Genomic DNA, 25,368 nt, shown 5'->3' with positions numbered 1-25,368 from the left:
AAGTATCTCTGCCAATCAATTTTAGAATGTTGTCATCACTTCAGAAACATTTTGTAGGCAATATTTCCCCATTCCCCCAGTTCTCTATTTCTTCCTTCCCTTTATTCTTTATCCTCATCCCTAAGAAGCCAGATGGTTCCCAAGATAGTTGCTTTCTGGTTTTGCTGATGTCTCATAGGTAGTTCAGAGTTTCTGTCATTACCAGTTTCCTATGATTATTTACCACAGCTTGCACTGTTGCTTCTCACTAGCATATTTGAGCTGGAGCAAACTTGGGAATTTACAGCTTTAGGGCATGGTGGGGCGTTTGGCAGTGTTATTGCACTCTTGGATAAGTAGATATTTAACATTCTCTGTGATGGAATATTTCCAGATATGTCTTGATTGACACACCCGGACAGATTGAAGTATTCACCTGGTCAGCTTCGGGGACAATCATCACAGAGGCCCTGGTGAGTGTGCTGGGCCTTGTCAGCCTCTGTTCACTGCCTGGGCTGAACATGAGAGGGAGAGGCTCTGAACACCCACAGTGGTTCTCTCTTGCCAAGAAAGGGAGGAAAAGATTTGTGTGGGAGCAAGTGATGAGTGATGATTAAGACTCCAGTTTCTCTGTGGTTCTAGGCATCCTCATTTCCAACAGTGGTCATCTATGTCATGGACACGTCACGGAGTACTAACCCAGTGACCTTCATGTCCAATATGCTATACGCATGCAGGTGAGTGATGAATGATAGGCCTGGTGTCCTGTCAGATATGAGACCTCTTTCTCATTCTCCTACTTATTTATTTAGGTTTTTTTGAGTCAAGGTTTTTCTTTGTAGTCCTTGGCTGTCCTGGAACGCTGTAGACCAGGCTGGCCTCAAACTTACAGAGATCCGCCTGCCTCTGCCTCCTGAGTTCTGGGATTAAAGGCCTGAGCCACAACACCCAGGTCCTTTTTTATTTTTTTAAAGGCATTTACTTATTTATTTGTATGTATGTGAGCCTGCACATGTGTGTATAACATGTGTGTGCAGGAGCTAGAAGGCGTTGTCAGACCTCTTTGAACTGGTGTTATAGACAGTTGTGAGCCACCATACAGGTGCTGGGAATTGAACCTGGGTTTGCTGTAAAAGCAGTAAATGCTCTTAACTGATGAGCTATCTCACCAGATTTACCTTATCTGGCTTTTGGTTTTGAGTCCTGGTTATAGTTCCCTGGATTTGTGATCATTTGTATTTAATACTCAGTTGATTGTCATGGGTTAGGAGAAGGCCAAAAAAGAGGGACACATATGGTGCTGGCATTTTCTCTCAGCATCTTCCTCCCTGCCTGTCAGAGAAATAGTGGTAGTTCCTCCTAGCTGGGTAAGATCCAGATCTGGATAGTATAGAGTTCTCTGGTGAAAATGGTGCTTAGGTTTTGTATAAGTAGCAAAAAAGTGGAACATGAGGAGATACTAGGGATAAAAAGTTTTGTACAGCCTGCCGAGGTGGTGCATTCCTAGAATCCCAAGTCAGGAGGTGAAGGGGGTAAATTCAAGGCTGATATGGACTGTGTAATAAGACCCTGCCTGACATAGCATTCAGAACAACAGTAACAGAAAGGTCTTGGATCCAGGCATGTACTGGCTCATCCCAAATGTTGCATTGGGCGGGAAAAGATGTTTCATGGTTCGCTGTGCATTCAGAGTGACATGGAAGGAGAGTGTTATGGAAACTGACAGTTTAATTTGGGGAATGTACAAGAGCCATCATCAGTATGATAGGTCTTGGAACAAACTTCATATTGGATAAAAGAAGGCCTGATTCACATAGAAGTTTTATGGAAAATAGCATTGTTCCACAGTTACATTAATGGGTAAAAACAGCTACTTGATTACCCTGAGTATAGAAGTCATTTTACAGTGTACACATAGCTCAAAATGTCAGGACTGGGAATGGAGCTCAGCAGGAGAGGGTGTGCCTCGCACAGTCAAGGTCTGGATCAGCCATTGGGAATGCGGACCTTAAATAAAGGGTAAGGGAAGATCAACTTTAAAAACAATTCATGATGCATACTTTTTTAAAAGTATATATAATTTTTTTCTTGTCCATCTAACTCAGTAAATGTGGGAAGTTTTCAACCTGTAGGACAACATTTTTGGAGGCTGAGGCAGGAGAATTGCTACAAATTCAAGGACCAGCCTGGACTGTACAATTAAGTTCTAGGCTAGTGTAGGCTACAAAATGATATAAATGTCTTAAGAAAAAGCAAAAATTGTATACATTTACATGGCATTTGTGTGGATGGAAGGACATAATGCATACATGCAAAGTGCCTACCAGAGTAACCATCCTATGTTGAGTATTCAGGAAATGCTCCTTCCTTCACTAGAGAGGAGAGAGACAGACAGAGAGAGAGAATTGTTTGATAAAATATTAAAGTGGATCAAAAGCAGCACATGATATAGGCTTGGAGGGTCAGTTGCTGGCTTGATGTTGGTGGTCATTTCCTTCTGGGAGAGACTGAATTCAGTCTGAGGGTTTTTCTGTTCTCTTTACTTAGTCCCAGGAGCTTAAATGCTTTTTAGTTATGTTTGGGAACAAGCACTCAGACTGGCCTTGACCTCATGACCTTCCTGCCTCGGCCTTCTGAGTGCTGGAATTACAAGCATGTGACATTATGCCTGGCTTGAAATGCCTTTAATAATGCTGCCTCCATGTTTCATTTCTTTCAGCATCCTGTACAAAACCAAGCTGCCTTTCATCGTGGTCATGAACAAAGTGAGTGGCACTTCCTGTGGGGATCCCACATGTCTTTAACACAGAACCCTGACTGATGTTAGAAGGTTTGCTAGTAGGTGTGAAACATGACCTCAGGTGCTGTCAGTGATTAGGATTTCACTGTAGAAAGTCATAGGCACATCAGCAAAGTGGGTGCTGCCAGATGGAGTGGGTACTTATCCACTGTCATCCAAAGCAATTGTAGGGCAGACAGAGTAACCCCTCATCCGTTGCATATCTGTCATCCCTCAGCATCTGTCAGCAGAGGGACAGGCGGACTACAGGAAATACTGGTCAGAGGCAAGACAGGCCTCTTTATGGTTGGTTACAGTGGAGCTGGGAACGGGGCCAGAGAAAGAAATCTACAGATAATGAGTTTTACCTCTTACTTAAGAAAATGATTTTGCCATGGATTAGTTCATGATCTTGATTCAGGTTGCTGCTGACTGCCTTCTCTCTGGCACAGACTGACATCATTGACCACAGCTTTGCAGTGGAGTGGATGCAGGATTTCGAGGCTTTCCAGGATGCCCTGAACCAGGAGACTACCTACGTCAGTAACCTGACCCGTTCCATGAGCCTGGTGTTAGATGAATTTTACAGCTCGCTCAGGGTAAGTTTTATCTCCTCATCACACTGATGGTAGCTGCGGACAGTGTCTTAGTGCACAGCCTTACCTGGCTTTGAAGCATGGCAAAAGGAATGCTTTACATTCTGCCGAGTGATTACTGCATTGCTGAGTAAAAGGTGGTTCCGGGGCTGGGATGCAGCTCAGCGGCAGAGCTCTTGTCTCGCATGCAAATTCTCGAGGCCTGGGTTTAATCCCCAGGGTTTCTGGAAAAGACAAAAAGTGCCGTGCTTCACAGGATCAGTAAGAGCCCTCTCACCAAAGTTTGCCATCCAGTTGAGGAGGGCACATGGGGCAGGAAGCATAACGTGGCCAGTGGGAGAGGGATGATTGGCAGTTGGGTCTGATGATTGGGAGGGAGAGATGAAAATGAGTGATTTTGCAGGCTGTAGCCCTAGGATTTACACTGAAGGAGGGTAGGGTTTACACAAACAAGAGCGGGTGTGGGTGGCCCAGAGTATGGCCTGGGCAACAGTATTGAGAGAGCAGAAAGTGATGTGCTTGGTTTGGCTTGATGGGGAATAGATTGTAGGTCCTGCTACATGTTTAATCCTAACTATAGTGTTTGTTTGTTTGTTTGTTTGTTTCTTTGTTGTTTTTTTGTTTTGTTTTCTGAGACAGTGTTTCTCTGTGTAGTCCAGGCTGGCCCTGACCTAAGAGATCCACCTGTCTTTGCCTCCTGAGTGCCGGGATCAAAAGGCTTGTGCCACCACTGCCCGGTGTATACTTTTCTTTTAAATTGTTGATTGTTTTCTTTGACTCCTGGCTAGGTGTGCTGTTTCGTTCAGTTTGGGCTTTGCTTTTTGCCAGAGATGTCTTAAGTATCCAAATCTGTTTTCTGACTCTTTCAATGACAATTTTAGAAGCAAAATGCTCGCTATTTTCAAATACACAACCATTCCTCACTGGTGTTGATGTGCTTCTTGGCAGGTGGTGGGTGTGTCTGCTGTGGTGGGTACCGGCTTTGATGAGCTCTGCGTTCAGGTCACCAGTGCTGCCGAAGAGTACGAAAGGTGAGGACCAAGGAAGGGCTGTTGATGTGGCCTTCATTACTCCCGTGCTCACCTGGCCACTGGTTCCCCAGGAGAAGCATCTACATGTTCTGTGTAAAGTATATTTGCCTTGCACATGTGTACTAGACATGACCACACCCTGAGTAACACGTTTCCATTCTTTTCTGTAAAAAGACAGACATATGAAGTGTTTGCTGGACTGAGATGTTGTGATGCAGGGCCCTCAGGTTGTTTTTTAAAGAGCCACTTGATAGGTATTAAAAGCTGTGTGGGCAGCTTCTCACTTCTGTCAGTGTAGGACAGAAGACCTGTAGATAGTTAAGAAACTGAAGGTCATGGTTATGTCCCTGTAAGACATTGCCTGCAGAAATAGACATGGTGTGGATTTGGCATCTCAGTCACTATATTGTTTGAAGAAATACATGCAAAATCCTAATAGTTGCCGACACATAGAGACATTCATAAGTGCCTGCTACAACAGCTGTCATGGTTGACAGTGGATCCCATTCCCCTAAAAGAAAGAAGAATCAGCATTTGTGAAACTGGAATCATAACCTCACATGCTGCTTGCTAGCATGCTGCTTTGGCTTCATAGTTTGCTCCTAAGCAAGTGTGTTTGCCAGGCAACATTATTTTCCACTGATTGTCCAGCAAGGGTTTAATATATGTCTCCAAGGCTCATGATGGAGTCTGTTCTGTTGTTGCTCAGGCCCATCAGTTTTTTATACATTGGGCTTCCCAGGTACAGCCCATCTTCTCACCTGTTTTCCTCACACCTCTCAGCCTTGGTATTTCATTTTAGTGTCTGCAACACAGCCATCGGGAGTTGCTGAATTCCACAGGGGACTTAGTGAGATCAGATCTTTTGTTGTTGGTTTTAAGAAAACAGAAACAATAGGTTCAGGGTGGGAGGTGGGTGTCATTAAGGAGAACTTAGAAGGCTTTTCTTTTTCCAGGGAATATCGGCCTGAATATGAGCGTCTGAAGAAATCACTGGTAAGAGGGAGATGTGTATGTTAGAAAGTTGGCCTAAACTCCCTATGGCACAGGCCTGTAGTCCAGCCAGTCACCAGATACTGAGAGTGGGGTGTGGAGTGGAGGAATTGGAGACCAGCTGGAATGCTAGCCTGTGCTGTACAGCACTTAGGTAGTAGAGATGGAAAGCAGGTTCAGGGCCAGCCTCAGCTATGTGGTGAGTTTGAGGCCAGCCTGGGCTACATGAGACATTGCTCCCCAGAACCAAGAGAAAACAAACAAACAAACAAACAAACCGTAATCCTAAGTCCCCGCAAATAACCATCTTTGTCTTCCTGGAGTGAGTGCTTTTCTTCAGGCTTTCAGTATAGTTTTAAATTTACCTTCACATGATTTTTTTTTTTTTCTAGCTTTACTGAGACATAACAGACTAATGGTATTTGTGTGTTTCTTTTAAATTTTTGTAAATTTTTTTTTCTTTGGTTTGGTGGTGCTCTACACACTGAGCTACGTGCCTAGCCCTGTTGGGTCCTGTTTGGTTTTGGGTTGAGGTCTCACTGTACCCCAGGCTGGTCTAATACTCTGAGCAGGTGACACCACATTCGTCCACAAGCACTTGTTCATTTAAGCTGGCAAATCTGTATTTGAATGTTTATCCTTTTTTTCTTTTACCTCTTCTTCTGAGTGCTGGGATTATAGGCATGAGCCGCTATGCTGGCTTTGTATCTGAATTTTTAAGTGTCAGAATTTTGCTGAAATGCACGACCTTTTTATGCCCCACCTTATCCACTCTTTGGGGTTGGTTTAAAGGCAGTAGGATTTTGAGGAATAGAGAGGTCTCACAGCCCTTACCCGCCATCTGCCTCATTTGTCAGAGCCTGCTCTTGGTCATAGAGCCTGGACAAGCTCCACTTGATGGTTCTTTGTCATGGTTTTTGGGTGTAAGCTCTGAATTATTTCATTCAGCATGCAGCTGAACTATCACTTGGGCCCACATGACTCGCTGGTTTTGTCTGCATGTCTGTCTCATTCTTTACCAGCCTCTAGTATTTTATAATTCCTAATTTCCTCCTAGCATCTTGGGACTGGGGACCTAGCTCAGTTGATTTGGTGTTTGCTTAGTATTCACAAAACTTTGGTTTTGTTCACCAGCCAGTCATGGTGGTGACTCCTATTAAGTCCAGGGTCATCCATGGTTACATAGTGGCCTACACTACATAAGACCCTACCTTAATAAAATATCACAGTCTTTAAATTTATTTGTGTCTGGGAGCATATATGGAGGTCAAAGGGCAGCTTGCAGGAATCGTTTCTTTCCTGTGGCATGGCGTCTACAGTTTGGGTTTAGGTCTTCAGGCCACAAACATGCACCCGCTGAGCCATCTCACCAGGCCAGGATCGCTTGGTTAACATGAGGGCATTTCCCCATCTACAGGCGAGTGCCCAGAGTGATCAGCAAAAGGAGCAACTGGAGCGCCTTCGGAAGGATATGGGCTCTGTAGCCCTGGACACAGGCACTGGCAAAGGTAATAGAAGTGCTGTTGGTGTTAGAAGGGAATGGAGGGTGGATCCACTCAGCAGCCCTGTGTGCATAAGCCAGCAAGAGAAAGGACAGGGACGTGGAGACCTGCACACAAGTGTCTGTACAAGAGCAGAAAGTGTCTGAGGAAGTGCGCGGCTTTGTGCTGCTCCCAGTTTCTTTTGAGTGTTTGTACTTCACTCTGGCAAGGTACTCAGCTTTCTTTACAGAGTGTTATAACTGCATTTTAGATACACAGAAAATTATGTTACTAGTACAAAGAACTGCTGTAACTTTTGAGAGTCCTGGAATGTTAACATCTATATTTTCTTTCCTTTCTGCCTCCTCCCCATTACATATCACAAAGTAGACATTACTTTTTCCTAAATTATTTAAAACTCATGCAGATATGTTTTTATTTTGAATCCTTCATGTATACTTTCTAAAAATAATGATATTTTATATAACCCTAGTGAAGTTATGAAAAATGAGATTAACATGGACACGCTAATGTCTAATAATGTCTTACCCGTTTTTCTGCAGAGCAGACTTAGCTCATCAGGTCTGGGATCCAGTGTCCTCATCCACTGAACAGTCTAGCTTGTCCTGGACTTTCTGCTTATTCTGCTTATTTCTTTTCTTACATGCCTGCACACATGTTTGAATTATGTGGCAGTTTTATAAAATGCTTCAGAATCTGCTCAGGCTGCTCTTCCTTGTACTATTTCCTCTCCCTGGCTATTCTTGCATGTGTTTCAGCATGCTCTTCCACATCAGCCTATCAGCTGACATCTCTGTGATCTTGCATCTTCCACCTCAAGAGCAGGAAGAATTTCAAGCCCCAGCTGTTCTAGATTCGCTTTGTAGTCCAGGCAGGCCTTTATTCACAGGAATCATCTGACATTGCCTCTGAGTGCTGGGATTAAAGGTGTGTGCCACCACGATTGGCCTGCCCCCCCCCCCCCCCATAGTGCAGCCCTGGCTTCCTGAAACTCATTCTGGAACTCATCTGGCTTTGAACTCAGAGATCTATCTGCCTCTGCCTCTGCCTCTGCCTCTGCCTCTGCCTCCTGAGTGCTGGCATTAATGGCTTGTGCTGCCACTGCCCAGCATTTGTTTTGCATATTTGTTACATTACTTAGTGGATATTATCTTTTGTATTACATGTTGCTTTTGTTTTAAACTGTTTAGTCTTCTAACTGCTATGGGTTTGTGTTGTGGTTTTTGTATTTTAGTCTTTTTATCCTGCTACCTTACTGTCTCTTTTGTATTTCCCTCCTTTCCTTCCTTTCCTCCCTTACCCCTCTTTCTTACCTTCCTTCTTTCTGTTATTTTTATCATTGACCCTCTGAGAATGTCTAGGATGTGCTCATGTTAAAAAAATATATGCTCTGGGACTGGAGAGATGGGTCAGCAGTTAAGAGCACTTGCTGCTCTTGCAGAGAACCCAGGTTTAATTCCCAACAGCCACATGATGGCTCACAACTACTTACAACTCCAGCTCTAGAGGAGCCAACACTATCTTTTCACCTCCTTGGGTATCAGGCTTACATGTGGCTCATAAATATGCACATAGGCAAAACACTCATACACATAAAATAAAGTAATAAATCTAAAAATACATTCATATTCCCTGCCTCCTTGAGAGGCAAGATGATGGACTGCCTGTTAAAAGCATGGTCGAGCCAGACTATGGTTACACACATCTTTAATCCCAGCACTTGGAAGGTAGAGGCAGGCAGATCTCTGAGTTCAAGGCTAGTGTGGCCTGCAGAGTGAGTTTCAGGACAGCCAGGAAAAAAAACTGTGTGGAAATTTGTTGTAGCTTAGTAGGACCCAGAAACCACATAGATGGACTTTTATTTTTTAATATATTTTAAGTTTCATTTTATATACTTTCATTTTTTCTTCCTTTAGCAACATTTTTTTTTTTTTTTAAATTAGCGTATCTATCTTACTTAAAAAATGAAGCTTCTATTTGTGACCTCTGTTAGCTTATGTCCATCAGAGAGCAGCAAAGTGAGAGCCTGCCTGGGCAGCCAGTAACACGAATGCTTCTGTGCCATTCTACACACACGCTGCTATCTTGTATATGTGTACACTGAAGTCCTCCAGTGTCCCTCACAGGGACCTGAAAAGGCAGGTGGTAAGTCTGCTGCTGTAGCATCCAGATGAGCTGTTGAAGGGAGAAGTTTCTGTGCATGGTTGAGAAGACGCCAGTGTACTGGGTAATTCTCGTTGGGTATAGAAGGAAGTGTTCACTGTTAGCACATCCTGGCATCATCATTGTGTAGGATCATAGGTTCCTAAGATCCCTCCCACCCCTAAGACAGGGTCTTGCTATATAGCCCCTGGCTGTCCTGGAACTTACTATGTAGACCTTACTGACCTCAAACTCGGAGATCTGCCTGCCTCTGCCTCCAGGTGTTGGGACTAAAGACGTGCGCCACCAGCCAGCCACTGAGATGTTTCCCTCCCTATACTGCCTTCAGCCTGTCTTAGACCCCTCCCCAGCTGAGCTCCCAGCCTCCCAAGCTCTTAAACAATGGTCAGTGGTCACAGCCTTCTTTGGTTTTAGGTCCTTCTAGAAACTAACTTCTACTGAGTCCTGTGCCAGGAATCTCTTGATTAGACTTTCTTCTCATTCTTGGGCTTAGTCCTTATTCACTGAATAGGGAATTTTACCTCTAGTTGTACATTTGATTTCCCCTTTTCCCCTTCCTTCCATTGCTTGAAGGTTGCCCCTGGCTACTCTAGTCTGTATCATTTCACCCTGTATTTTTTTTTCAGGCCTCCCTTGAAACCTCTATCCCACCCAGAAGTTTCATTGCCCCGTGTCATCATTTGCCTTGTATTTCTTTATCTTTTCGTTGGAAAAAACATAGCTTCTGGTCTGCAAGCTAGTGAAACAGCGTACTGGCGTTTCAGAGAGATGTTTCTTATGTTTTCCTCTGTGGAAATAAGGGGCCTCATGGAATCACTCTGTGAACTAAGCCTTGTTAGAAATGACAAGTGGAGTTATACAAGACTCACTCTCCAGCATTTCTGTTTGTCAAGAGCATTCTTGTGCTGCCTACTGATAAGCCTAACTATTCAGAACCGGCTCTTTGAAGACACTTCTGTACTGATGAATGTTTTTATCCTAGACAGCGAATCTCCTATCCTGGACCCTTCTGAGTTGATCCTGACTCGAGGAACCTTGGATGAAGAGGATGAGGAAGCTGACAGTGACACTGATGACATTGACCACAGAGGTGAGAGGATGCTGGCAGAGGGAGCTGCACTGTTTCTCAGGAGATTGTCATTGTTGCGAGGAGAACCTGAGCATATGGGCAGTGACAGGAGTAAGAGGAGATGCTAGAGTATACAGCGCCAGCAAAGTGTTCTATGGACTTCTGATCTTGTTCTCATTTCCTTCTGTTGTTGTGGCAAAATAGCCTGACCGAAAGCAATTCAGTGGAGAAAGGGTTTGTTTCGGCTCATAATTCCAGATTCTATCACTGTGGAGAAGTCAGGGCAGGGACTTCAAAGTGCTAGTCACACCACAGGCACAGTCAGGAGCAGGGAGGGGCGAATGCATGCAGCTTCGCTTGTTTGCCTGTGCTCAGCGTGACTTCTCGACTCTTTACGGCTCCGGGACCCCTGTCCAGGGAGTGAGCCACACTCAGCGGGCAAGTCCCGCACCAGAACACCAGCACCAGCACCAGCACCAGCCTTTTATGTCTTGTAACTTCTCTCTTAAAGTTTTGACTCCATTTGCAGATGCCACTTTTTTTTTGTCTGTTATTGGTGTTTTGGTTAATTGGTGTTAACGGTGTACCCCAGGATCTCTTGCCTGATAAAAACATGTGCCACTGAGCTATATCCTGAGTTGTTAATGTTGGTTTGTTTGTTTGTTTGTTTTCTTGTCTTTTTTTTTTGTTGTTGTTGTTGTTCTTTTGGTTTTTTGAGATAAGGTTTCTCTGTGTAAGAGCCCTGGCTGTCCTGGAACTCACTTTGTAGACCAGGCTGTCCTTGAACCTACAGAGATCCGCCTGCCTCTGCTGGGATTAAAGGCGTGTGCCACCACTGCTGGTTCAATGTTGGGTTTTAAGAAAGATGTATTTATTTTTACTTCATGTGTGTGTCTTGCCTGCTTGTCTTGTGTACGCACTATAATGCCTGGTCCCCACAGAGGTCAGAAATCCCCTGGAAATGGAAGTACAGATATTGTGAGCCACCATGTGGATGCTGAGAATAAACCTGGGTCCTATGGCAAGAACAACAAATGCTCTTAACTGCTGAACCACCTCTCCAGCCCCTGGGTGTTTTGTTTGAATATTTAACAGTCAAATGTGGGAGTTCCCTATTTTATTCCTAGCTCTTGTGTGGCTGAGGCTGTAGGCAAATCTACTATTCTTTCTCTTGCCTATCTGAGTAGACCTTATTTTAGTTACTTAGAAAGGGGATATTTTCTTTGATGCTGCACATTTTGGTAACTTGATACATAAAGCAGGCTTCTGGAAGCCATTTCATTAATGGAGGGTGTGAGTATGTAATTCCTTAAAAGTAGTTTCAGCTAGGTATGGATGCGCATGCTTATAACCTCAGTGTTGGTGAGACTGAGGCAAGGGGACTATGGGTTCCAGGATATCTAAGGATCCATTGTGAGTCCCTGCCGTGAAAAAGTAAAAAATATTTTTAAAATGTTGTTTCTGATGGGAAGGTGACAGGAGCTCTGATTCACTTGTCTATCACTGGGTTTTAAAAGAAGTACTTTTTCTCCTGTAGTTACAGAGGAGAGCCGTGAAGAGCCAGCATTTCAGAACTTCATGCAGGAGTCAATGGCACAGCACTGGAAGAGAAGCAAGTAGGCCAGCCCAGTTGCTGCCAGGAGTCTGACAAGCTGGGTGTCCACGCAGAGGACGTCCTTCCTGAGAGGACTGCAGTCAGAGCAGTTTTCTCCAGGATGGTGACTGCTCTGGGGGAAACTGGACTCAGATGAAGTCGGTTAAAGGTGGAGCTGGTGGGTGGGTGCCCATCCTTGGTTAGCGTCTCCTGATATTTGCACAAGGACGTTTTCGAACCACTCTGCAAGCTGACAACTCTTCAGCCTAAAACTTCAAAAAAAAGTTGCATTGTTTGAACTCAAGTCCTTTTGCTGCTGCTGAGACTCAGAGAACATCTGTCCTGAAGACAACTTGGAATCTTGACTAGGCTAGATCTGTGGACTGAGCCTCCTTAGCACTGTGTGCCTGACTCTGCACCCCAAGTTAAGCAGAGTGGGAGAGGGGGAACGGAGGGGCAGGGCAGTGCCCTTGGCAGCCAGTGGATGTGAGATTGCTCATCCGAGGCAGCACATGATCAAGAAGCCTGTCTGAATGGGGACTTAAGAGTTTTTAACTGGTGAACCTGCCGTGATTTGATATTAGAAAGTATGTGATCACTGACAGATTGACTGCCGTGAGTTACAACAGAGCTTTAGAGACAGGCTGGTGGGAGGTAATGTGTAGCTTAGTTCCCATGCTCATCCACCTAACCAGGGTCAAAACCATATCCTGTTTATAATGTACTTAGTAGAAAACCTTTTCCGTGAGACAGGATTTGGTGTGTTGAGTACATGCATAGCTCGAAGGGTTTGCCCCAGTTCTCAAGAGTGTAGTCCCTGGACCAGAAATAAAATCATCAGCCGAGAAGTTTTTATTGATGCATCTTCAAATCGGCTTCGTTAGAAATGGGGTGGGGGCCCAGCAGGCTGCTTAATAAGCCCTCCAGTTGACTGCGGTGTGCTGTTTTCAAAACGCTGTTCCAACTTGGCCTATGACTAAATCTCAGGCCAGGTGCATCAGCCACCCAATCCTCATAATTTGCCTTTTATCTTTCTCGGCTGGTGGCTATTCTCCAGTGTTATTTCAGAGAAACGGAGAATTTTATCTATTATTTAATATTGCATACATAGTGGGAAATGCTGGTCTGAAAATGTGACCTTTTTCTTTTTTTAAAACTAAAACCTTTCTGCCAGACATCGTGGTGCATGTTTTTAATCCGAGCACTTGGGAGGTGGACAGGTAGGTTTCTGTGAGCTGCATAGTAAGACCCTGTCTCTAAAAAGAGAAAGAGGACCTTTCTATGTGTCCCAGATCACTGTCTGTAGGGCTGGACCATACTCGTTTGACCTGTTCTTCAAGGGGGAAACCATTTGCAAGGCAAGACTTCAGACATATTTAAGTCTTATGTCACTTGCACAAGACCTAGTATATGGAGAACCTTAATGTTTCCTAAGGAAGTGAACTAAATACTTTATGTACACTAATTGCCTTTTGGCCACTCTGTTCATGAAAATGAAGATAAGGTCTGCCTCAGTTAGGGTTTCTATTGCTGCAAAGAGACACCATGTCCACAGCAACTCATTTTCCCCCCCTATGTGCATTGGTGTTTTGCCTGCGTGAAACTCTGTGTGAGGGTGTCAGATCTTGGAGTTATAAACAGTTGTGAGCTGCCAGGTGGTTGCTGGGAATTGAACCCTGGACCTCTGGAAGAGCATTCAGTGCTCTTAACTGCTGAGCCATCTCCCCAGCCCCCTACACGACATTTAGTAGGGTGCTAGGGATCCATCCAAACTCTGGTCGTCAAGTGCCCTGGTTCATTCTCATTCAAACCACCACAAGATCAAAACAGGATTTTTAGGGTATTAAGGATTGATTTACAAAATTATATTTTAAAATAAGTTATAACTTTAGGAGAAGGCAGGAGGACTGCAGGCCAGACTAGGATACATGATTTGACTATCTTTAAAAACCCTGAAACTGGGATGGAGATGGTTTAGTGGGTGAAAGGTACTTGCTATGCAGATCTGACACCATGCCTTTGGTCCCTGGAGCCCATGTGAAGGTAGAGAACTGACTGCAGAGTTGTCTCTGGCCTCCCTGTACATACCCCCACGCATATGTACCAGCACATAATAAACACCCTGAAACATTCTGAACCTTGGGTTGCCATTTGAGGTAGCACACCCCTCCTTTGTCAACTCGTTCACCATTTGAAATTAGTGTGGTGCGTGGCCTTCGCAGCTTATTGCAGTGGGCATCAGTTAATGCAGTAACCCGGAATTGGCCAAAGGGTGGAGACTATGTGATGGTAAAGCATTAATAATACATCTGTACCGACTCTCCAACAATCAGGGAACGTCACTTAAGAGGGAATGGGAAAAAAAAAAAAGAGGGAATGGGAAGAACTGAAGAACCAGAGGATGGGGAGATATAAAGCAGAAAGATGTCTTCTGGATGACTTAGCCTTTGCACTCATGAAGTCCTGCAGCTGTGGTTCTCTATACAGACCTGCACAAGATTGGCCTGTCAGCGTTTCACTGTGACGAGAGAGGGCGCCTTGAGGCCCCATCCCCTCTGATGAGGGACTGTTGGCAAAGAATGGTTGTTGAGGGAGGGGCCTTGAGTAGCCACTGCTAAGTTGCCAATGCTCAGTAAGTTCCTACCCATGCTTGAGGCAACTCAGATGAACCCTGGATCACACACAGAAGACAAAGTTGTTTGGAAGAGGGCAAAACTCATGGTCAAAGAATTTTAAAAAGAAAAGATTGGAATAACTCAAATGACCTTTTCCTTTTTTTTTTTTTTTCCAAGACAAGGTTTCTCTGCATAGGTCTGCCTGTCCTGGAACTCTGTAAACCAGGTTGGCCTTGAACTCAGAGACTCAGAGATCTTCACCTGCCTCTGCCTCCCAAGTGCTGCGATTAAAGGTGTGTGCCACCACTGCCCCGCTCAAATGACTTTTTTTCAAAAATAATTTATTTGTGTTTGCCTGCCTATGCATGCATCCTAGCATGTACGGGGGCCACAGGAGAGCTTGGAGGAGTCAGTTCTCTCCTTGTACCATGTGGGTTCCTGGGATCAAAGTCAAGCTGCAAGTGCCTTTACCCACTGAGCCATCTCTCAAATGTCTTAAAAAGAAAAAACAAACAAACCTGAAACAAAACCAGATGCTGCCCATCCAGCAGCTGTAATAGGTCCTGTTTGCTTCCTTCACAAAAGGAAAATGAACAGTTGGAAAATGTGCATGGTGAAAAATAGTTAAGTCTGTGCTAGCAGAATGAGCTTAGTAAAAGTAAAACTGATGAGGCTGGATGGAATGATGGAGAAAAGAATTGTGGGGACAACTGTTTACATAAGAATAATGGCTGTCACCACAGGGTTTTCATTTTGTAAGAGGCTTGAGCAAAAATCATTTTGAAATATGACTGCTGACCTTTGTTACGTTTCACTTACTATCTTCTTACTGGGTTCCCAATGACATGACCCAAAATAAATCAGTGACGCCTGGCCACTGTAATGGCATATATTTCTGTGAATATGTGCGAGCTTTGAAGTTTAAGCACAACATCTCAGCTTCCCACCTCTGCAAGGGACATCAGAGTGACACGATTCTTCTCAAGTGCGCCAGGGAAAAGGCTGAGGGCTAAGATGTGTGTGGTCCTGCAGTGGAAAAGCAGCTGGGGACAGTACTTTGGCCTGATTACCAGGCCAGTATCACAATCGTCTGTGAACAGTGGCTTAGCTATTCTGAGAAAGTATAAAAACGATGCCAAAGTGAAAGGTAACTTGGTTAAGAACTGATTCTCTGAAATTAGGAACGCCCTGCATTTAAGAATAAGAATCCAATCACTACTTATGGGAACAATTTAAACTTCAAGGCTTTCTGCTAAATGTTGCCAGCCTGGACTGAAAGTGTCCTGCAGTTAAATCTTCCTCATCCTCTTCTTGCAGCGCTGGTTGAAAACAGGGGAGGACCCCATGAGGCTGTCAGTGGAGTGGGAACCATAGCTGCTGTCTGAGTCGTCAGGGCTCTGAGGGATTCCGGCTTCACTCATGCCTGACATTGGTTCCTCAAAGACGTCACTGCCCAGCACCCCGTGTGCAGACACATTGCCTTCTTCACTTTCCTGAGGCTCCATTTTCACATGAGACAGGTTCCAAAGAGGAGAAGCATTTACCTCGGCACCTAGAAAGGAAGGGAACCCTGCCATGAGCCAAACAGAACACCTGAATACCCACCCAGGCCTGACTAGCGTCCTTTGCACTGTTTTCATTACAGTTCCCCAGTGTAGGGTGTGATTCAAAAAGTCACCCCTAAATTACCAACTTCCTTTCCACTTCTTTCACTTTTTTTCCCTTCACCATACCTGTGGGGCAGGTGCACTTAGCCACCCCAATTTCCCCTACATCAGGAAAGTAAAACTGCGAAAAAATTATATTCAAAGACAGATTCCAGGCCTTCCTTGGGTAGCTTACCCTGCCGTTCTGTGTGGTATACACATGAACCTGTAGGTATGTGTGCCTATCCATATGCATGTGGAAGCCAAAGAAGGATGCTGGGTCTCTTGTTGCTCTCTCACTGCCTTGTCCTGGAAGCTCAGTTTTTGCTAGGATGACTGGCTAGTAAGCTCTTGGGATCACTGTCTCCATTTCCCAGTGTTGGAATTACATGCACACAGTCATCTATACCTTTTACATGGGTGCTGGGATTTGAACTCAGGTCCTCGTGCTTCCATAGCAATCTCTCATACCCACTGAGCCACCTCCCTAGTTCCTTTTCCTTCCTTTCATGGAGCTGTCTATTTTCCTGCCATTCGAGAATCTGTCTGGGCCTCTCTTGCATTTTGAAGACTATGATCACTACATGATGCTGAGTCTATCCTGACAAGAGCTTTGGTCCTTGGTGTCTCGTACCTCTCTTGTATTTTGGTAATGCAGTTCTGCTGTTAACTTTTACCTCTTCCTCGGAGAAAAAGCTCCTGTTCTCAGCACTTCTAACACTGACCTAACTTTGTTTGGGTCACATTTGAGGATTTGATATTTAAATTTCTTTCTTTTTTTTTCAAGACAGGGTTTCTCTTGGTAGCCTTGGCTTTCCGGACTCCCTTTGTAGACCAGGCTGGCCTCGAACTCACAGAGGTCCACCTGCCTCTGCCTCCCTGAGTGCTGGGATTACAGGTGTTTGCTACTGTGCCAGCTCAACATTTAAATTTCTTACATGTTTATATTTGTAAACAACTAAGTGTCCAAACTAATTTGCCACTTAACTGACTGTGTAGCAAAGCAGTTAGTGTATGGTCGAGCACAGCAGTGACATCATGTGGGAGGCTGAAGCAGGATGACTTGAGTTCCAGACCAACCTAGCCTAGATGGCAAGACCCTGTCTCAACAACTACACAAACAAATAAAATATGATTTCCTGAAGAAAAAAATCAAAGAGCTAGTCCTCCAGGTTCCTAAAGTTGTCACAGTTGTAACCTACAATAGACCAGCCACCTCCAGCAGGGCAGAATAGTTTCATTCCTTTCATCTGCAATTTGCTAGAAGTCTCTATCAAGGAAACACAACTACTTAAACCAGGAGTATTGTAAAGGATTCACTATAGCTGTGTGATCCAGCAACTTCTGTTCTGCCTGCTTTTCTTCAACTTAAATTACGATCCTAGAATGTCAGCAAGTGCTAAGATGGGCAGAACCAGAATTAAAATGAATACACCTCTGTTCCTTACTTGAAGCCTGTGGCGAAGCCTCCACCTCCAGGTTGGATGGGAAGCGCTCACTCTGAGCCCCGAGGACTGCAATGGGTAAGGACTGGTCTCCAGAAGCAGGGTCAGCTTCCGGCTCCTCACTGACAGGAAATGTGATGTCACTCACAGGTTCCTCCTTGATCTTCACAGGTTTAGTGTCTTCCGTGGCCTTCTCAGGATTGACGATCCTTTCATATTCTTCAGACAGCTGCTTACTAATCTGTTGGCAGGCAAGAGTTAATTTTCCAGGGCTATTTTAGAATGAGACTGGATAGTCAGCTTGTAGCAACCCAAGGAAAACCAGCAGTGTGTGTGAGTTAACAGATGAGCTGCACTTCGTTTTTCTTTCTTTATGGTGTGTGTGTGCGCACACATACACACACACACACACACGTGTATGCACATGTGTACATGTCTGTGTGTGTGTGTGTGTATATGTATGTGCACATGTGTGTGCTCATGTGTGCATATGTGGAGGTCAGAGAGTCATTGAAGTCCACATTCCTCAGGTGCTTCCACTTTTTGCCTGGGAAAGCAGCTCCGGGCATCTGCCTGTCTCTGCCTTCCATCTCACCACTGCTGGGATCACAGGTGTATGCCACCACACCTGGCTCTTTACACGGCTCTGGAGATCTCAACTCAGGTCCTCACGCTTTCAAGGCTGGCACTTTACTAACAGCCAGCCTGAAAGGTGAATCAAAACCTCCAGTGCTGGATGGATGGTGATGCATGCCTTTATCCAACACTTGGGGGGCAGAGCTGGGTAGATCTCTGAATTTGAGGTCAGCTTGGACTACAGAGCTAGTTCCAGGACAGCCAGGGCTGCACAGAAAAACCCTGTCTCAGGGAGGAAAACAAACAAACAAACAAAAACAAAAACAAAAAAAAAAAAAACAACAGACTGCTAGAGCTGGGGTACAGGTCAGTGGTAGAGTGTGTGCTTAAAAGTGTACCAGGCCACAAGGTCAATTCTAGCCTCACTAAACAATAAGGACAACTGCCAACTGGAGGGAACTGTTTTAGGGGTTGGGTCTCAGTTTATGGTAGAGACATAAAGAAAATGTGTCAGAAAATGTTTTTATCATTAATTAAAAGTTACATAAGGTAAAGAAGCCAGAACTGAGACAAAATACTGCATTTCTGTCTATAAAAGCTAACAATTATCTGGCCATAGTGGCACATACCTGGAATTCCACCACTTAGGAGATTGAAAAGAAGGGTGGAGAGGAAAGCTGACCTGGCTGCATAGTGAAACCCTGTCTCACTATGCAACAGAAACAGACAATAGAAACCTCCCTGGCATCTGGCACACAGACCCTATGGGAACCCTGAGTGAAGCAAGCCATCTGGATCCTAAGCAAAGGCTGGTGCTAGACGCTGCAGGGACTGGCCACTCTATGTAGATGAACTGAGAGCACCCAATCCTCAAGAAGGGGCATCCTTCACGACCTCCCACTGGTTCAACAGTTAATGCTAGCTGAAACTGTGTATACTTGTTTGCCTGTTCTTGCCTCCCATGAACACTGCAAGCTCAAGAGTTTACCCCCCTTGGAAACTACTATCTCTCACAATGCCTGACTCATAGTGAGTTCTCAATAAATATTTGTTGAGTAAAAGATTGCTAACCACAGTGTCTGAGACTCCAGATACCTGTGTATTTCTTCCAGAGGAAGTAACAACAAATGGGCTATCCACTGACTGAAAGAGGCCCTGACATCTCACTGGGCCAGTGGTGAGGACAGAGAAACATCACAGGCCATTAGAACAGTGGGTTCAATTCACTCTGCTCTAAGGCCCTGGGTGCGGCACTCCAGAACACGTGCTGTAGACTACTGAGCGCGCCCAGACTGTGGCATCGCTGCCCACATCCCCCAGGGTCGACTCACCTGGAGCATGTAAGTGTGATAGTCCTTGATGCGGTGCTGCCAGAACTTCTGGAGGGAGAGCACACTGCCAATCCCCACCTCGTGGAAGACCTGCTCCATGACATCAGGGAAGGGGGTCTGTCCCAGCAGGGCCTCCCGATCCACAGCGAAGCGCAGCAACTTGGTGAACTTAAGGCAGTACTCATGTGCAACATCAGTTAGGGTCTCCAGGACACTTTCATTAGCACACTCAAAGCCTGCGTGGGCCAGGATTGTGGCCACTGCTTGGTAGAGGAGCTGCCGGCAAGAGTGCCAGCTCAGTTCAGTCACTGGTTCTCCTTTCCCACTGAAAGAGGAGACCAGCTAGTGTTATTCTTGTTCTTGCAAAGCGCAGCGACCAGCCTGTCTCACTGGAGTTTTATAATCCCAGTAATACTTGGTGCAATTTCTAGAGAAACAGCCACCTAAATGCTGCTCGCACATGTGTCAGCAACCCAATGTCACATTCCTGCGCCCCAGTTACATAGTTTGAACAGGCAACGATGTCTAAAATAGAGTACAGGGCAGTAGTGAAGGTATCAGGTGCCCAAGAAATGGGGTTAGAAGGTTGGGAGCCACCAATAGGTGCTGGAGTTACTGTGGATATAAACATGCTATTGTTTTGATCTCAGGTGTGGGATGTGGGACTGATTCAGATGGTCCACAGCAGCAAAATATTTGCCTGGTACAGGCTCTGAGAAGAGCTCTTTGCCAGCTGCAGACAGTTTAAATGTGAGGATTGGACTGGTTCCAAGGAACCCGACGACCCTGACCAGCAGGGAGCAGCTAAGAGAACTATGCCCCCTCTCCCACCAACCCTGTTTCTCTCCTACATGGTGTTGGGGTGTTGGAAGGGATTGGGGTAGAACAGGGAGAAAAAGATAAAAGAAATGTAAATAAAAGAGTTTTTAAAACTATGCCAACAGGGAATCAAATCCAGTTCCTCTGTAAGAATAAGGGTTTTTACCCACTGTGTCATCTCTCCAACCCCTCTGAAAATTTATTGGCTTTATGCTTCCCTCTGCAAAGGAAATTATGTTATAATTAAAAATAAAGCAGAGAAGAACATCGCTGTTCCTTGGTTTATGTCACTATCCTCTTCAGAAGGAGATACCTGAGCAGACACTCATTCATCAAACTATTATCAACAACAACCACTACAAGTTGTAGATAGTTGAAAGACAAGACAACGACTAGCTTTTCCTCTAATATGTCTGTGGCTGGTCCATCAGAAGGGCCTAATAAAGAGCCAATTGCCATCACTTAATTTGACCAATTTTTGGACTTCTTTTTTTTCCCCTTGTAGTGCTGGAATCTGAATGCCATGCACATGCCAGCAGTGCTTGACCACTGAGCTACATCTACAGCCTGTATATGCATCCACTTCTTTAATGGAAAATGATGTTTTAGCACCTTGTAGCTGCTGTGTATTCCTTTTATTTTTTCTTATATGGCTTCTTAAAATATGTATAAAACAAACTAGGTTCAGCCAGGTGCGATGGTGCACGCTTGTAAAGCGAGCACTTGGGGAGGCAGAGATAAGTGGATCTCTGTGACTTTGATGCCAGCCTGATGTACAGAGCTAGTTCCAGGACAGCCAGCGCTACACACAAAACCCTCTCTCAAAAACCAAAAAATTGATATGATAAACAATATCTTGATGATTGAAACTACATTACCTTCAAATTGTAAATATGGTACCTTATAGGCTTTTTCTTTTTCTTCCTTATTGATGGGCCACTGATCTGCCACTGAGGCATCTCCCCAGCCCAGTTTTTACTATTCATGTATCAGTGCATTGTTTCACTTCTAGTGAAATGTCTGGCATTAACAGGCACTCAATAGATGCCTACTGTATTAGAAAATTAAAAATATAGACAGTTGTGGCACACACCTCTAATTCCAGCACTAGGGAGGAGAGGCAGGCTGATCTCTGAGTTTAAGACCAGCCTGGTCTACAGAGCTAGTCCCAGGACAGCCATGGCTACACAGAGAAACCCTGTCTCAGAACCCCCTCCAATTTTTTTTGTTTTTTACAGATTAGTTTCTGAAGGATACTCCACTAGTGACTTGAGCAACATTAGCCAAGTAATCGCCCTCACCCCGAGCTTCCAGTGTAGAAGTGGAAATGCTACCATAATCTTAACAGGATCATCAGGGAGGTCAGTTCAAAACAAACAAACAAACAAAACACAGCAATGCTTTGTCTTACCGGTAAAAGTCACTCTCTGGGTCACTGTGCCGGATCTGGAATGGTGCATTGGGATTTTTACAATCTAAAGGCTGGAGGTCATCTGGGAGAGGAGGTGAGCCAGGGCAGGGGGGAAGAGGTTCACTTTCTTCAGCCTTTACGCCCTCTGGCTGCTGTTGACTCTGGGTCTGAGCTGTGGCGATGAGGCTGCGGAGACGTCGGTTGTGCTGGATCAGCTGAATGGTGTGAATGGTGAGGCTGCACGGCTCTGAGGGGATGTCCAGCATGGTGGGGCGCTTGGGCTTGTTGGCTGAGGGCTGGTGCAGGGGTGGGTCATGGACTTCCACCAGACGGAACTCCCGTGGGAGCAGATCAAAGGAACTTCTGTTGGTCTGTCCTGACGGTATTGGTATTTCTCCCCAGTATCTCAACATTTTAGAGCAAGTAGAGAACAGTTCCCAGGTTTAATGTAGATGATACCCTAAAGGCAACGCGTTTAAGTGTAGTGAAAACTAGGAAATCCAGGCAGTTCTGACATAAAAAGCAGGTTCAGATCACTTTGAAAAGGGTGTTAGCAAATCTCTAGCATAAATGATGTTCTCCTGGAAGAAATTAGGAGAAAAATAATTGTTAGGTGCTAGTCACACAATGGCAATTCCTCTTGGACTGAAGTACAAAAATATAATCAAAGTCATTAGCAGATGAACAGCAGTGATTGGTGTCTAGGACTCTTAACATATATATTGCCTGTTTCACTTCACAGACTCATTACCACAATACTCATCATGCCTAATCCTAAACAAGTTACAAGGCATGAAACTTAAAATGGGAGATCTGGAGTATATCATGAGTATTGTGACACAATTGTGCTAGATTAATAGGAAAAACGGTAGCATTAAAAATATTAATAGATACCCAGACATGGTAGTGCATGTCTTTAATCCCAGCACTTGGGAGACAGAGGAAGGTGTATCTCTGAGTTTGAGGCAATCCTGGTCTACACAGTGAGTTCCAGGACAGCCAGGGCTACACAAAAAAAGACCAGGTTTTGAAAAACAAAAACAAAACAAAAAATACTAAAGGTGCTTCTTATTCTGTGCTTTGCCTGAGTATAGTTTAATTTATCCTGGTGGAAACATTCATGCACTTTAAATATAGCCCTATGATTCCAAATTCTGACATATACATGAAAGAATGTGAGAGATTTCTTTGTGTGTGCATGTGCATGGAGGCCAGAGATCAAACTCAGGTGTCGTTCCTCTGGTATCATCCATCTTGCTTTTTTGAGACAGGATCTCTCACTGGAATCTAGGAATTGCTGATTATTCTAGATCAGTGAGTTTCAGACATCTGTTTCTGGCCCTACCCTCATCCCCTACAACTAAGTTTATGAGCACATGCAACCACACTTGGGTTTTTACAGGGGTTTTGGGTTCTGAACTCAAGTCTTTATGCTTGCAATGAGGCAAGCATTTTATAGACTCAGCTGTCTCCCCAGACTACATCTGAAAGATTTTTGCTGCTGTCTAACAAGTATCCCTTCCTCTTGTCCAGTGATTCTCAACCTGTGGGTTGTGACCCTTTTGGGAGTCACCAATCAGATACCCTGTATATCAGATGTTTGCATTACAATTCATAACAGTAGCGAAACTAGAGTTATGAAGGAGCAACAAAAATAATTTTATAGTTGGGGTCACCACAGCATAAGAAACAGCATAAGAAAGGGTCACAGCATTAGAAAGGCCGAGAACCACTGCTCCAGTCTTTCACAGTATCTAATCTATACTTCGCACTGTTGGTAGACTTTTTACTTTTCTTTTTATGGGGCTGAAGGTTGAACACATGCTAGGTGAGTATTTCATTACTGAGCTACTCCCCCAACCTGTTTTTTGTTTCCCTTGTTTGTTTCAGACAAACTCCAGTTGAATGCATCCCGTTGCCTCTTGAAAAAAGTCAGAATTCTATGGCTTACCATTCAATAAACTTACAATCTGTCTTCAATTCACTTCTCCAGATTCATTGCCTAGATGTCTCTTCTGGTTCAATGAATAGCAACTGAATACCAGACATTGTGTGACAGTGCAAGATCTTTGTCCTGAGGTGAGAGGGACAGAAACAAAATATTGCGGAACAGCATGCAGTAACTGCTACTTTAAAGGCACGGACCCAGTGCCCTGCAGGTACACAGAGCGGCTTCCTAGACTAAACAGCCTAAGCTCTAGCAATATCATACTACTCAGTTTCTTCTTCTTTTTCCTTACTTTTTTTTTTTTCATTACTTATTTGGGGAGGGGGGTGCAGGTGGAAGTGAGAAGGCAGTTTGTGAGACTCTTCTCTCCTTCTACCATGTGGGCCTGGGGATTGAACTTAGGTTTTTAGGCTTGGCAGCAAGTGCCTTTACCAGGTAGGCCATTTAACTGGCTCCTCCATTTATCTTCTTTGCTGAGATTTTATTTTATTTTAATTAATTCATATTTATTTATTTTTAATGTTTTGTTTATTTATTTATTTATTTATTTAGAGACAGGGTTTCTCTGTGTAACCTTGGCTTTCCTGGAACTCACTATGTAGACCAGGCTGACCCTAAACTTGGAGATCCATCTACCTCTTCCTCCCCAATGCTGGATTAAAGGCATATACCACCAATACCACCCAGCCTTAAGATTTTATGAGAAACTCTGTCTCAAACAAACAAACAAAAAAAGATTTTATTTTTATTGTTGGGTATGTTTGTGTGTTCCACGTGGATGCAGGTGCCCAAGGAGATCTGAAGAGTGCATCAGATCTCTCTGGAGCTGGAGTTAGAGGTGGTTGTGAACTAACGTGGGTATAGCAAATGGAATTCAGGTCTACCAGAAGAGCAGCCACTGTCAACCACTGAACCATCTCTCCAGCCCTACTACTCAGGTTCTTGAGAACATCAAATATTTTCATAATTGACATATTCACATCTTTACAATTCTGTAAAGAGAGTTGTGACCTCTGCCAGGAATCCCCTGCCATCCTCTACATCTTTATCAGACTAGAATTTGTTCTTTCAGACAACTCAAATCACCATCCCCAACATTTCCCCAATACACATCCTTTCTTTGTATTCTTACATCGATTTGCATTTACCCCTGGACTTTAACTTTAGTTGGCTTAATCAGCTGTATTCTCCCACCTGTTATGACTACCATCTTGGTATAGTGCCGGGGCCTCTGGTAAAGGGTTACAATATAAACTATTGCTTAGTTCAATCTTCCAACAATCCTGTAAAAAAAAATAATACTACTATTCCCAATTTTTCATATGTGAAAGCTGTGGTTCAGTGTCATGCCAATGTCATAAATACAAAAGGTGAAAGAGGCCCAGGTTCGTAAAGCCACTTAACATGCTCCCTCAATGAATTGTTCCGAAAAAAAATAAAAGAATGAGCTAACTAACGAGAAATTTTCCTCTTCCCTAACTTCAAAAAAGGAGTAAAGGGGGTTTCAAACCTAAGTTCGGGAGTGCAGGGTAGGGGCTCCTCGGTCGTGATCTGCAGGCTTAAGCTTAGGCGCCAGCCACAGGATCCTGGGAAGTCTGATTTCCAGGGCGGCAGTAAAATGGGGAGCTGTGGATCTGAACCAGACAATAAAGGTCAAATACTCACCGCCCTGTTCCAGGAGTGGTCTACGCGGCTGTTTGACTCTGACAGGTCCGAGTCGACGACTAGGTCAAGCTTAGAAGGCTAGTTTATTGATTAATGGCCCAAGGCCGCCGGAAGTACTTCTTCCCGATCGCCTTTTGCCACAGGACGTTATTACAAGCCTTTTGCAACGCCTAAAAATGTCCGCATTCTGCTCAGCACCACCACGG

The 25,368-nt window shown here is 44.5% G+C and overlaps 2 protein-coding genes across 8 annotated transcripts in view; one reads left to right on the top strand and one right to left on the bottom strand.

The window, feature by feature from the left end:
• Positions 1-15,194, top strand: part of Gpn1 (GPN-loop GTPase 1) — a 21,318-nt gene extending 6,124 nt beyond the window's left edge. The window contains exons 6-14 of the mRNA XM_021635460.2: positions 374-452; positions 622-716; positions 2,699-2,744; positions 3,211-3,357; positions 4,303-4,385; positions 5,342-5,381; positions 6,796-6,886; positions 10,026-10,133; positions 11,650-15,194. Coding sequence (XP_021491135.1) covers positions 374-452; positions 622-716; positions 2,699-2,744; positions 3,211-3,357; positions 4,303-4,385; positions 5,342-5,381; positions 6,796-6,886; positions 10,026-10,133; positions 11,650-11,732 — 772 coding nt within the window. The 3' untranslated portion in view covers positions 11,733-15,194. The remainder of the gene's footprint in view (positions 1-373; positions 453-621; positions 717-2,698; positions 2,745-3,210; positions 3,358-4,302; positions 4,386-5,341; positions 5,382-6,795; positions 6,887-10,025; positions 10,134-11,649) is intronic.
• Supt7l (SPT7 like, STAGA complex subunit gamma) lies at positions 15,177-25,329 on the bottom strand. Of its 7 annotated transcripts, none has more exons than XM_021635471.2 (6): positions 25,163-25,329; positions 23,501-23,623; positions 21,550-22,130; positions 19,320-19,644; positions 17,416-17,653; positions 15,177-15,873 (listed from the first exon to the last, which is right to left on the bottom strand). In XM_021635471.2, the coding sequence occupies exons 3-6, from the start codon at positions 21,960-21,962 to the stop codon at positions 15,611-15,613; spliced, it is 1,239 nt and encodes a 412-aa protein (XP_021491146.1). In that variant the 5' UTR covers positions 21,963-22,130; positions 23,501-23,623; positions 25,163-25,329; the 3' UTR covers positions 15,177-15,610. The 7 variants fall into 7 exon arrangements, with proteins under 7 accessions (XP_021491146.1, XP_021491147.1, XP_060220827.1 ...); XM_021635472.2 differs by having other exon boundaries at positions 23,517-23,623; XM_060364844.1 differs by lacking the exon at positions 25,163-25,329 and adding an exon at positions 25,008-25,127.
• Between the last annotated feature and the right edge of the window lie 39 nt (positions 25,330-25,368).

This window comes from Meriones unguiculatus, chromosome 1, assembly GCF_030254825.1.
Source record: "Meriones unguiculatus strain TT.TT164.6M chromosome 1, Bangor_MerUng_6.1, whole genome shotgun sequence".
Classification (NCBI taxonomy): Eukaryota; Metazoa; Chordata; class Mammalia; order Rodentia; family Muridae; genus Meriones; species Meriones unguiculatus.
The sequence above is the reverse complement of the archived record's forward strand: the minus strand, read 5'-3'. Positions and strand labels throughout refer to the sequence as shown.